The following is a 14,043-nucleotide window of genomic DNA, read 5'->3' as shown; positions in this document are numbered from 1 at the left end:
GCTGCACGGCTAGCTGCACGGCTAGCTGCACGGCTAGCTGCACGGCTAGCTGCACGGCTAGCTGCACGGCTAGCTGCACGGCTAGCTGCACGGCTGTCTGCACGGCTGTCTGACTAAATCATTTGACTAGTAGTTCTTCAAAGTAGATGAGGCAGGCCTATCACAAACTGTCTCTATTCCCCCTCTCATGTCGTTGTGTACTTTCCTCTTTCATGCTGTCTATGCGGTCTGTGTGCATCTATCCTAACTTAGCAGGCGTAAAAGTATATCCATCTCTACCTGAGCTGGGAAAAATAAAACTGGTGCAATGGATTATGGTCATTGTAGTTAATTAACAAATTTCCGCACTGAACTAGGTTGAATATTTGCTTAATGTAAACTACAACTCCCTTCAGCCCAGCGACCCATATAGTTCAGTTGATTTCGCTCGTGAATGATTTGATTTCTCTCTACAGAAACGGCGAGTTGGCTTCACAAAGAAACCAAACTAAATGGAATTCAAGTTATTGAACGGACAATTATTTGTTTATTAACCCCATAAATAATAATACAAAATGGCGGTTAATCGCACTAGTGTGTACTACTGTACCTTTATGTAGTGTACGTACATACCTGTAGATATGCAGTGCGAGACAGTGGGCTTGCCAGCGCACGGCGGAGGAGTTGGACTCGAGCAGGAAGCAGCGGAGGAACTGGATGAGAGTCTCTTTGTCGGCAAACTTGTTGAGCTGAGAGACCAGAGCAGTACACAGCTGGTCCTCCTGGCTTCCCACACCGTCACCTGGAGGAGAAGACAACAACATTTTAGAGAAAGACTTGCTTAGAGCACACACACAAAACAAACTTCAGACTACAGTAGCAAGTCTTTCTCAAACCACAAACACTTCAGACTACAGTAGCAAGTCTGTTTCTCAAAAGGTACAACAAATGAAATGTTTTCAAGGATAAAAACATTAACGCAATCATTTTCTAACGATCGAAAGACTTTAAAACAAATCAACACATTTTCAACAATATACAGGCATAATTATTTTTTAAGTAAGCCAGGTTATAATATGATGAACTCTCGTGTCTCTCTCCTCACCTTCTTTGTCTTTCTCCTTGTCCTCCTTCTTGCTCTTCTTGCTTGAGGACTTGCTCTGAGAGGACTGAGTCCCAGTGCCCCCAGACCCTCCTCCGGAGGAAGAGGAGGAGGAAGAGGAAGCCAGGACCTTGCTGCCACACAGAGCACAGGATAGCAGCTGGAGGAGCACCGGAGACACTCCCTCATCTACCAGGAAGCTGACCTGTAGTAAAAAGTACAGTATGGCTGGAGAGAGAGGGGAGTGGGGGAGAGAGAGGGGAGTGGGGGAGAGAGAGGGGGAGGGAGAGAGTTAAAAATACAAACTAACTCATCCATGCCAACTGAAACTCTCGCAGTAGAGCACAGATTGGCTTGGCTCGATAACAGCAAAAGGATAGAGTTACACTTCAAGAAACTCACACGAGAGGCAAAAGGCTACCCGGGTTACACTGGAGAGGGAAAAGGCTACCCGGGTTACCACTGGAGAAGTCTAAAGCTACCGTTACCACTGGAAAGTCTAAAGGCTACCCGGTTACACTGGAGAAGTCTAAAGGCTACCCGTACCACTGGGAGGGAAAAAGGCTACCGGGTTACCACTGGAGAAGTCAAAGGCTACCCGGGTTACCACTGGAGAGTCTAAAGGCTACCCGGGTTACACGGAGAAGTCTAAAGGCTACACGGACCACTTAAAGTCTAAAGGCTACCCGGGTTACCACTTGAGAAGTCTAAAGGCTACCCGGTTACCACTTGAGAAGTCTAAAGGCTACCCGGGTTACCACTTGAGAAGTCTAAAGGCTACCCGGGTTACCACTGGGAAGGAAAAGGCTACCCGGTTACCACTGGAGAAGTCTAACTACCCGGGTTACCACTTGAAAGTCTAAAGGCTACCCGGTTACCACTGAAGAGGAAAAAGCTACCGGGTTACCACTGGAAAAGTCCTAAAGGCTACCCCAGTACCACTGGAGAAGTCTAAAGGCTACCCGGGTTACCACTGGAAAGTCTAAAGCACCCGGTTACCACTTGAGAAGTCTAAAGGTACCCGTTACCACTTGGAAGTCTAAAGGCTACCCGGTTACCACTGGAAAGTCTAAAGGCTACCCGGGTTACCACTTGAAAGCTAAAGGCTACCCGGGTTACCCTGAGAAGTCTAAAACTACCCGTTTACCACTTGAGAAGTCTAAAGGCTACCCGAGGTTACCACTGGAGAAGTCTAAAGGCTACCCGGGTACCACTGGAGAAGTCTAGGCTACCCGGGTACCACTGGAGAGGGAAAAAGGCACCCGGGTTACCACTGGAGAAGTCTAAAGGCTACCCGGGTTACCCTGGAGAAAAGCCTAAAGCAAACCCGGGTTACCACTGGAGAAGTCTAAAGGCTTACCCGGGTTACCACTGGAGAAGTCTAAAAGCTACCCGGGATACCACTGGAGAAGTCTAAAGGCTACCCGGTTACCACTTGAGAAGTCAAAGCTACCCGGTTACCACTTGAGGAGAAAAAGGCTAAAAGAGCAAGAGGGAAGAGCCTTGAACTTACAGTCATCCTTCATACAGAACTTCTGACCCCACCCTAACTTACAGTCATCCTTCATACAGAAACTTCTGATCCTACCCTAACTACAGTCATCCTTCATACAGAACTTCTGATCCTAAACCCAACTTACATCATCCTTCATACAGAACTTCTGACCCTAACCCTAACTTACAGTCATCCTTCATACAGAACTTCTGACCCTAACTTACAGTCATCCTTCATACAGAACTTCTGACCCTAACCCTAACTTACAGTCATCCTTCATACAGAACTTCTGCCAGTTGATGGTCCTCTGGGTTGCTATCTCAGCACAGGCCTTCAGGTGCTCCATCTGTTGACAAAAACAGAGAAACTCAAGTACAAGAACAAGTCGCAAAAAAAATAATATATATATTTTTTAAGATGTAAGACTGAGGTATTGTGGATTAATAAAAAAAAACATTTTTTCCCCCCTAAGACAGATGTAGACACTCACCAGACTAATGAGCGTGTCYTACTGCAGGGCGGAGCCGGAGGTTGCCGTGACGACGCCGGCGCGGAGGAAGATGCCCTGTTCTTCCAGGAGTTTCTTGATGCCGCGGACGTGAGAGTCCAGCGTGTGCAGGTCCCGGAGCTGACGGTACTTCTCCTTAGAACCACAGATGAACAGGAGCAGCTTCCTGACCTGGCGTCTCACGAAGGGCGTCTGTTGAATCATCAGGTACTACACAGGCAACCATAGATGGTAGAAAGGGGTGTTAAGTGTGTGTGAGCGAACGAACTAGTGGGAGAGACACAGAGAAAAAGTGTGTGAGATCATGTACCTCAGACAGGAAGTAGAACCAGGAGTGGTCGAAGACGGGAGGCGGGATGCGGGGGTTGGTGTCAGCGATCTTCTTGATCTGATAAGGTAATCTCAGAACCATCTCAGTCAGAAGTTGGGAGTAGGCCTCAAACACATCAGCAGCATGACCCTGAGAAAGAGAGAGAGAGACAGGAGACAGCGAGAGGAGACAGCGAGAGGAGAGAGCGAGAGGAGAGAGAGACAGGAGAGAACATACATGAAGTAAATAGACACACAGGAACACAGTGTCTACCAATCACCTTGTATCCCAAATATCTATTCATTATGTGATCAAGATGACCCATTCAGCACCAGTGTTGCTCCAACTGACCCCCTCAACATGCTGAAACAAAGTCCGTGCAAAACCAGTTTGTGGGCTGCACTCAACAAGATTACGTTTTTGGAAATCGGGGATGGGGTTTCCTCTTACCTTGACGTACTGCCTCAGGAAGAAGGGGCTCATGTCTGGAGGAGAGGAGGAGGTGTGAGGTTTGAGGAGCTGGGAGGCTGCCACAGACTCCTCCTCTTCCTGCTGGCTCTTCCAGAACTCCAGCAGAGACTTGAGGACGTGGAGACAGTAGTCTATCGCCCCCTGACTGAGCAGGGCTGTGGCCGTGGCGTTGGAGATCAGAGAGGACGACTGGAGAAGGGGATGTGATCAGGAAAACTTACAACAGATCAACATAAAATTCCATAGGAGGCCATTTTGAAAGGTAGAAGAGCCTCTGTTTTCTGTCTGTAAAACCCTAACGAAGGCATCACGCTGAAATGTGTCACTTAAAAGGAGCAATATGCAGACATCACTCCGCCATTTCCTGGTTGCTAAAATTCTAATAGTTTGCCTAATTTCAGTTTATGTGACAAAACAGGCAGTGTAGGAAATCATTGTACCACCCAAACCGCTGTGAAATATATTTTCAAAACTGAAAGTAAAAAGACGCAAAATCAAAACTGAAATCTGCAATATGTAACATTTTGGGTGACCCGACCAAATTCACATAGAAATGTGTTATAGATCTGTTATTCTCATTGAAAGCAAGTCTAAGAAGCGGTGGATGTGTTCTATGTGACCTAATTCTATACGTCTTTTACTTTCGGTTTTGTACACCAGCTTCAAACAATATTCTTGGTTATGGAAAATATATTTCACAGCAGGTTTAGATMGTACAATGATTCTCMGTACTATACACATTGCCTGTTTTGTCATAAACTGAAATTTGGTGAACTGTTAGAATTGTAGCAACCAGGAAATGGAGGAGTGATTTCTGCACTGTGCATCTTTAAGAGAGGAAGCATAGAAATATCACAGATCTCTACCACTTAAGACGTGCTTTCAATGAGAATGACAGATCTATAACTCACATTTCTATGTGAATTCGGTCATATTGCAGCTTTAATAAAAGCATTTTTTAAATCTACTTCATTGTCCTCCATGAGTGACTGAATATAATTTACTCTTCTGGTCAATATAGAAAATTATGAATTAAATTTTTAGTAAATATTGGAGGAGAGGAAAGCCCGTACCTCAGAGGAAGACTTAGATCCAGACTTGGTTCTGGACATGAACACAGAGAGCAATCTCATGATGACCAGATGGACCTCGTTGATGGGGCTGCGCTCGTTCTTCTTGGACACGTCCTGGAGGAGAAAAACCAACAAAAAAAACAGGGGGTGAGAGATGGACAATGAAAAAGGGACACACACACACCAAGGCTGTTTCGGTGACCATATTACCGCCACACTGGTGGTCACAAGTCAAATTACAGGTGACCGTTTAGTCACGGTAACTAGGCTTCTCCAAAAACGGCGCTCTGATGCTGCTGCTGGTCATTAGTAGTCTAACAAACTTTTTAACTGCCTGGTACTCAACACTATTGTCCCTCTAATCACTCTGACATCAATGTAAATGTAACCGAAAATCAAACACTTCATGAGAGCCCATGAGCTCATGTTGCGCAACATTTCTATAGGCTATGCAATTGTGTGAGAAAACAGAGTGATGGCCTCTGTTAAAAAGAGGAGTATCCCATCAGCTTCCTATAGGGTAGGCCTACTATATTTATTTCAAAACTTTCCAAATATTAAGTACGTTGCTTTTCTTTATAAACAGGAGTATAGCCCACCTGGCTGGCATGAAAATAAACCACGGGGAAAGTGTCCTCCATTCACTATTTAAGTGCATAGATGACATGTCTTTTTTCCCGCTGCCCCTGTTTCGATACAGGTGCATGATAATGGCCCATTCTAAATCAAAACTAATTTAACACACATATTATTTAGTATAGGTGAAGACAAGATTTAATTAAGAACAGTCTGATGGGTGACAATATTAGCCAATCACTGAATGATGTATGACCCCTTGTGAATGATGCCTAGTGTGTGCAGTAAGACAACAGCGTATGCCTTTTTTTAAACAACTTWTTAAAATCAAAGTCTCACACTTCATGTAGCCTAGCCCATGGTTTGATAAGGTTTGTATCACAACTAAAGTGGCCAAATAACTTCTTAGAATGAAGCACATGAATCTGRTTTACCACAGGTGTAGAGCCTAATTTTCACCATAAAAATGTATAAAACCATAAAACTTTATAATAGAATAGGTCAACTTTTGTACTATGGGAGGATATTAAATTGACCTAGGCTAGTGCTTTTGCTGTTCGTTAGGACTACAATCTCATCTTGTTGGCTGARGGAAAGTAAATGTGGACAGTTCTTCCAATATCGTCAATATGCACCTTGGAYTTGGATAAGGACGCACGCCGTAGGGTCTCAGATGTGTCCGTCTTCACTTGCAGCCTGTGAGAAGGACCCAATCACGTGACAGGCATTGGCTCATAAAAATGTAGATAACTGAGAGAGCCATGTGAGTGAGAGGTGCTTCGGAGCACGGCGATTGGCAGCCGGGAGACGGGACTTATAATTATTATATTCAGAAAAAGGGCACAACGACCACGAGGCATGGATTTTRTTTAGGTGGCATTACGGCCACACAAGGGGGTTTGGTCACTGGGAAATTTGAGGCCTGGTGAGAATATTATCAAGTGCTAGTTAAACTGTGAATGAGAGACTGATGAAGTGCGTGCAGCCTGAACAATTTAATTATATAAAAACGCATCATGCAGCCTTACAATGTATTAAAAATCTAAATATATAAGCCCGACATTTGTAGAACTAAAGTTGCATAAATACATCTAAATTAAGCAGATAGGAACACCTGTTTCTTTGTTTTTAACCGACACAGAATAGCCGCATGTGCGTACTCTCCCTCAAATCGCTTGGAGAAAATATCCTCTCTATTTTATTCAGCTTGATTCATTTGTATTCTTCATACTATAAAATAATATAAAATAATGCCACGTAATTATAAATGAACTACTGTAGCCTACAGCCATATGGCACAGCCAGCTTAGGACCTAACATAAGGAGTATCCTATTCTGTTCTKGACAACATTTTCTTCATATCCTGTTTCTTTAGACCTGTCTAAAATAAATAATGTATTTATTGTGACGGTGTAGACTATATTACATGGATTTATTAGACTTAGATTTAAAATGTTGATGTTCCAAAGGTCTGCATCAGTGGCTTGTAGGCTGTGTGTGGAAGGTAGGAGATGCTAAATGTGATTATGTTAATTCATGGTCAGTTACCACGAGACCGACAAAACGTTACTCGCCGTCAATTCCTTTCTTCTTCATCCTCGTTGACCCATTTCCTCTCAAAGCTCCAATGTGCTTTGAGAGGAATCGAGGAAACGAGGACGGAGCAAGGATATGACGGCGTCACACACACACACGGTAGGTACCTTCTTGTGCATGCCCAGCTCGGCGATGAGTAGAGCCAGCAGGTCGTCCAGGGCTCCCTTGTCCTTGTCATCTTCTCCATCCAGGTCAGAGGTCAGCATCAGGACCACCTGCATTACATTGACCAGAATGCTCTATAACCTGAAAGACTGGGTGTAGGTCCCAAATGGCACCCTAATCCCTATATAGTGCACTACTTTAGACCAGAGCCCTATTCCCTATTATAGTGCACTACTTTAGACCAGAGCCCTATTCCCTANGCCCTATTCCCTATATAGTGCACTACTTTAGACCAGAGCCCTATTCCCTATTATAGTGCACTACTTTAGACCAGAGCCCTATTCCCTATACAGTGCACTACTTTTGACCAGGGTGCCATTTGCGACACAGCCTCCCAATCAGTACATTCAACTAAAGGGAAGTAAAAACACATATATATATATATATATATATATATTTTTTTTTTAACATATCACGATCGTTCCAAATCCTCCCAAACAGCCGGTATCTGCAAAATCGTTGGCAGTAAAGAAGGACAAGTTTGAATGGATGAAAGGCCAGCACAACAGTAAATGGGCTAGTACCTGCATGTAGGGGATAGCGTGGACTCCTCCTACACTGTCCAGCTGGGGCAGGTGCTGTAGGAGTCGTTCCAGCAGCATCAGACGCACCATGTGGAGTCTGGAACAGATACAAGAAGGACGTCAGAAAACAAAGCACTCCAAAACAACTCCACTGTTGCCATAGAGACAACAGACGTGGTTAGATACGCAGGACCAGTCTAAAGTTTAGACACCCCTACTCATTCAAGGGTTTTTCTTTATTTTGACTTTTTTTTCTCTACATTGTAGAATAATAGTGAAGACATCTAAACTATGAAATAGCACGTATGGAATCATGTAGTAACCAAAAAATGTTTAAACAAATCAAAATATATTTTATGAGATTATTCAAAGTAGCCACCCTTTGCCTTGATGACATCTTTGCACACTCTTGGCATTCTCTCAACCAGCTTAATGAGGTAGTCACCTGGAATTCATTTCAATTAACAGGTGTGTCTTGTTAACAGTTAAGGAGGAAAGAAACTCCACAAATTAATGTGTTTGAGTCAATCAGTTGTGTTGTGACAAGGTAGGGGGGTATACAGAAGATAGCCATATTTGGTAAAAGACCGAGTCCATATTATGGCAAGAACAGCTCAAATAAGCCAAGAGAAATGACAGTCCAGCATTACTTTTTGACATGAACGTCAGTCAATCTGGAAAATGTAAAGAACTTTTAAAGTTTCTTCAAGTGCAGTCCAAAAACCATCAAGCTCTATGATGAAACTGGCTCTCATGAGGACCGCCACAGGAAGGGAAGACCCAGAGTTACCTCTGCTGCAGAGGATAAGTTCAGAGTTACCAGCCTCAGAAATTGCAGCCCAAATAAATGCTTCACAGAGTTCAAGTAACAGACATCAGACCTTCATGGTCAAATTGTTGCGAAGAACCCACTACTAAAGGACACCAATAATAAGAAGAGACTTGCTTGGGCCAAAAAACATGAGCAATGGACATTAGACCTCTCCCTCAACGTGATCAAGACAAAGGAGATGATTGTGGACTACAGGAAAAAGAAGACCTAGAACGCCCCCATTCTCATCGACGGGGCTGCAGTGAAGCAGGTTGAGAGCTTCAAGTTCCTTGGTGTCCACATCACCAACAAACTAACATGGTCCAAGCACACCAAGACAGTCGTGAAGAGGGCACGACAACCTATTCCTCCTCACACTGAAAATATTTGGCAAGATCCTCAAAATGTTCTACAGCTGCACCACCGAGAGCAACCTGACTGGTTGCATCACTGCCTGGTATGGCAACTGCTCGGCCTCCGACCGCAAGGCACTAGAGGGTAGTGCGAACGACCCAGTACATCACTGGGGCCAAGCGTCCTGCCATCCAGGACCTCTAAACCAGGCAGTGTCAATGGAAGGCCCTAAAAATTGTCAAAGACTCCAGCCACCCTAGTCATAGAGTGTCCTCTCTGCTACCGCATATTAGAATCAAACCACCACAGTGTCTCGGTGGTTCCTGACCTGTTGCTGGTGTGGATGTCCCCCTCTGTCTCTGCGTCTCCGTCCGATCCATCTCCCTCCTGCTGGGCTGTGGTGGTGCTGATGGCACCTGTGCTGGAGCTCACACTACCTGGTCCTGCTGGGTGGCCCTCGACGGTTGTGTCCCCGTACGCACTGCTGCGGCCTGACACTAGAGAGAGAGACAAGGGTAGAGGACGAACATGAGGAAACAGACCTCCGCCAAGTGCCTAGGACCTAGGGGTTTAGTGGGTACAAGGCTAGGGATTAGTTGTGATTCTATTTGGCTTAAAAAGAGCATCCTTCCTGCCTCCTTTCCTTGAAATAATTACTAATTAGACAGATGAACACAACAGCTCCGCCACATGCCGTTCACATGTCCAGTCATTTCTAAATCAGATAACTAGGAAGGACATTTGAATAGGGCATCACAGTTTCCTCTGTGTGTCAACTCACCACTGTGTTCTCCTGCCACTGAGTCGATGGCAGACCCCCCGCTCTCGGACCCCACGCTGCCCCCGTGCTCGGCCGGAGAGGTCCGTAGCGTAGAACCGTCCGTGGCGGCCGTACTCCCCTCGTCGTCTGATGCTGGGGCTGTAAGCATAACCACAGCTGTTACAGGAAAAATACCCTCCCTCCTCTAGAAGCATAAGCACAGCTGTTACAGGAAAAATACCCTCCCTCCTCTAGAAGCATAAGCACAGCTGTTACAGGAAAAAATACCCTCCCTCCTCTAGAAGCATAAGCACAGCTGTTACAGGAAAAGATACCCTCCCTCCTCTAGAAGCATAAGCACAGCTGTTACAGGAGAAACACCCTCCCTCCCCTATTCTGCTTTTTTGTTAATGGAACAGAAAGTCCAGTTGCCCAAACACAGATTAAGTCTTGAACTACAAGACACGTTCAATGAGGAACCAAATGGGGCTTAAAACCGTCTCTGAGAGTGGTGTTTTAAAACAGATTTAAAAGTCGGTCGTAGTCTGTTGTGTAGAATGAGCTTCATTACCTGATGCGGTGGTGTCTGACAGGGTGCCTGCATCCAGAGAAGAAGAGCTGGGAGCCTGACCTGATAGGCCGAGAGACTGGAGACCTAGGGCACTGCTGCTGCTGCCTGGATCAACATATAAACACCACCACAAGGTCATTATCAACACAGCTAAACCTTCACACAAACACAGTTCARTGCTACAGTGAGTCTGACCTGACAGACCTAGAGACTGGAGAACTAGGGCAATGCTGCTAGAGCCTAGAATAGTATAACTACAACAGGGTTGTCAAACCTCAACTCCCAAACACAAACAGTGGTTTGTTGATCCAGATTCTAATGGCGATGCTAGCATTAGCATCGCTAGCATTAGCATTAGCGATGCTAGCCAATTAGCCAATGCTATCATGTCAAGCAAGGGTASAGAAACAGTCAGTCGATAAACATTACAGGTAATTTTTTTTTTTTTCAGGCAAAAGATTATTGGCAAACCAGATTAGGTACCACAATATGTAGTATCTGGACTGGAGTATTAATTTAAAAAAAATGAATATTCAAGTGTATGACTCTCACAATGGTGTGGTATTAGTGAGTATTGACCTTGCTGGTCTTGCTGGAGACTCAGTGCGATGGCTAGCTCCACCATGGTCTCGTCGTCCGCGTCTGGAGGGATGTCCAGCATCGGGGGGAAGCCCTCGGCCCCGGCCAGAAGAGCCTCCAGGGGAGACGGGTTCCCATTGTTCACGTTCTCCGCTGTCTCCAGAACCATGGACTCAGACTGGATAGAGATAACACAGACCAGACAACAACAGACAATAAGCAAACACTATCAAAATGGACAGATAACGTTTTACATTTTTCCATCGTGAACAATATTTTGGTGTGTTTATAAAAAAAATATATATATATATATATATTGTACATATCACAGATGTTAATATGGCTATTTGCAGGGCCTAAAATGTTATTTTTGGTCCACCAGCCACTGTGGCAGGTAGATTTAAAACTCTACCAGCCACTCAGATTTAGTTTTTTACCAACCCCCCAAAAAATGTCCCTCAAATTATACCAAAAAAGCAACAACGTTTGAGCATGTTTTGTCATGTTTCTAAAACAATACATATATTAGTAGTAAGAAGTAAACAAATTGTTTAAAATCACATTTTCTGTGACCTGAGTCTTTTAACAAAAATATTACAGAGACAAAAAATGTTCACCTGCCCCTTTAAGAGCGGGATGTTACCGTGGTAATGCGACTTGAGTCCTGTTTGTGCATGTGAGATTGAGTATGAGGAGTGGACACTAGATTACTACAGTGTGTATGAGGAGTGGACACTAGATTACTACAGCGTGTATGAGGAGTGGACACTAGATTACTACAGCGTGTATGAGGAGTGGACACTAGATTACTACAGTGTGTATGAGGAGTAGGTGAGGAGGAGTGGACACTAGATTACTACAGTGTGTATGAGGAGTGGGTGAGGAGGAGTGGACACTAGCGATTGGACCAGACTCACCACCATCTCAAAGAGACTCACCACCATCTCAAAGTCGCCATGGTCGACTTCACCCTGCTCCTGACTCTCCTGCCTGCCCCCCTCTCCTCCCGTCAGCCCCGATGGCTGCATCTTGTCATCAACATCATCCTCATCATCATCGTCTTTGTCTCCTGGAGGAGGAGGAACAGGGAGAAGAGAAGAGGAGGAACGGGGAGAAGAGGAGGAACGGGGAGAAGAGGAGGAACGGGGAGAAGAGGAGGAACAGGGAGAAGAGGAGGAACAGGGAGAAAGGAGGAGAACACAGTGTCGATGGAAACATTTAGTGGTTTCTGATTTGTCCAAGCCTTCACACCGAACTCTTTAAGAGATTAATAGAGCAGAAGATGTTGAAAAATTATCCTAAAATATAGAAGAACAGAGAAGTCTAAACAAAAGCATCTGTTTTTTAGTTTTTTTTTTATAACGTTCTGAAATTAACTTGCAAACACTTTTTGGCTGTTCTATTGGTCCAACCCTGTTCCTGGAGAGCTCCCGTCCTCTAGGTTCTAACCCTGTTACCTGGAGAGCTCCCGTCCTCCAGGTTCTAACCCTGTTCCTGGAGAGCTCCCGTCCTCTAGGTTCCAACCCTGTTCCTGGAGAGCTCCCGTCCTCTAGGTTCCAACCCTGTTCCTGGAGAGCTCCCGTCCTCCAGGTTCTAACCCTGTTCCTGGAGAGCTCCCGTCCTCCAGGTTCTAACCCTGTTCCTGGAGAGCTCCCGTCCTCCAGGTTCTAACCCTGTTCCTGGAGAGCTCCCGTCCTCTAGGTTCTAACCCGTTTCCTGGAGAGCTCCCTTCCTCTAGGTTCCAACCCTGTTCCTGGAGAGCTCCCGTCCTCTAGGTTTTCATTCCAACCCTGTTCCTGGAGAGCTCCCGTCCTCTAGGTTTTAATTCCAACCCTGTTCCTGGAGAGCTCCCGTCCTCTAGGTTTTCATTCCAACCCTGTTCCTGGAGAGCTCCCGTCCTCTAGGTTTTCATTCCAACCCTGTTTCCTGGAGAGCTCCCGTTCTCTAGGTTTTCATTCCAACCCTGTTCCTGGAGAGCTCCCGTCCTCTAGGTTTTCATTCCAACCCTGTTCCTGGAGAGCTCCCGTCCTCCAGATTTTTATTCCAACCTCAATCTAACGCACCTGATTCTAATTATTAGCTGGGTTGATAAACTGAATCAGATTAGTTACAAAATGGGATTCTAGTGAAAACCTACAGGAAGATTGCTCTCCAGGAGAACAGGGTTTGAAAGCCCTGGTCTGATTCAGGGGTAGGAGATACCTACCCATGGGTGTGTTGGAGCGAGGGGGAGACGGAAGAGTCACGTGACGGCGTTTGTTCCTGGGTCGGAGCACTCGGATCAGGGCCTGCTTACAGGCGAAGCTAACAGACGTGTCCTGTAATACAAAAACAGAACCAATCACTTAAATTGATTTTATAATACACTTTTTACATCATTTAAGTGCTATTTAGGTAAAGAAACAAGGTTGAACACGGCACAAATGCCGATCCGGGATCAACACGGCAAAAATGCCGATCCGGGATCAACACGGCAAAAAATGACAATTGCAAATATATTTTCCACAGGTCTATGTCTAAAGTGTATCTGAGGAACGTACGGGACACAGTAGCATCTGCATGTAGATCTTGGAGGCCACGTTAATGTAGTCCAGCTCACAGGTACAGAACCCATGGATGATGTCCACCAATGCGTTCACTGTAGCTTCAATGTGGGTCAGACCTGGAGAGGAACAACAATTGATACATTCATATAATTAGTCTAAACAAACATCCAGATTATTATTTATTTTTTTACAGCAGATCATGCCGTGGGCCCCCCCAAAAAAATCCGAAGTAAAACAAAAATGTTGGTTTGAAAATATATATATCACCAAACTGAACACTACCCAGCTATGAGAAGTTGCTAGTTTACCTGGCAGACAGGCAGGAGCCAGGAAAGACAATGTTAGTTTACCTGGCAGACAGGCAGGAGCCAGGAAAGACAATGTTAGTTTACCTGAAGGAGCCAGGAAAGACCATGTTAGTTTACCTGGCAGCAGGCAGGAGCCAGGAAAGACCATGTTAGTTTACCTGGCAGACAGGCAGGAGCCAGGAAAGACCATGTTAGTTTACCTGGCAGACAGGCAGAGCCAGGAAAGACCATGTTAGTTTACCTGGCAGACAGGCAGGAGCCAGGAAAGACCATGTTAGTTTTACCTGGCAGACAGGCAGGAGCCAAGGAAAGACC

General features: G+C 45.2%; 1 protein-coding gene across 1 annotated transcript in view; it reads right to left on the bottom strand.

The window, feature by feature from the left end:
• LOC112069506 (E3 ubiquitin-protein ligase UBR4) overlaps positions 1 to 14,043 on the bottom strand; it is a 129,482-nt gene that overhangs the window by 33,262 nt on the left and 82,177 nt on the right. Inside the window, 16 exon segments of the mRNA XM_070438569.1 lie at positions 613 to 781; positions 1,085 to 1,309; positions 2,844 to 2,922; positions 3,067 to 3,294; positions 3,395 to 3,544; positions 3,845 to 4,054; positions 4,939 to 5,052; positions 7,218 to 7,325; positions 7,800 to 7,896; positions 9,293 to 9,461; positions 9,746 to 9,883; positions 10,296 to 10,400; positions 10,875 to 11,052; positions 11,813 to 11,943; positions 13,081 to 13,192; positions 13,415 to 13,536. Of these exon segments, the coding sequence (XP_070294670.1) occupies positions 613 to 781; positions 1,085 to 1,309; positions 2,844 to 2,922; positions 3,067 to 3,294; positions 3,395 to 3,544; positions 3,845 to 4,054; positions 4,939 to 5,052; positions 7,218 to 7,325; positions 7,800 to 7,896; positions 9,293 to 9,461; positions 9,746 to 9,883; positions 10,296 to 10,400; positions 10,875 to 11,052; positions 11,813 to 11,943; positions 13,081 to 13,192; positions 13,415 to 13,536 (2,335 nt within the window).

This window comes from Salvelinus sp. IW2-2015, unplaced genomic scaffold, assembly GCF_002910315.2.
Source record: "Salvelinus sp. IW2-2015 unplaced genomic scaffold, ASM291031v2 Un_scaffold1034, whole genome shotgun sequence".
Lineage (NCBI taxonomy): Eukaryota > Metazoa > Chordata > Actinopteri > Salmoniformes > Salmonidae > Salvelinus > Salvelinus sp. IW2-2015.
This window is presented reverse-complemented; position numbering and strand designations above follow the sequence as displayed.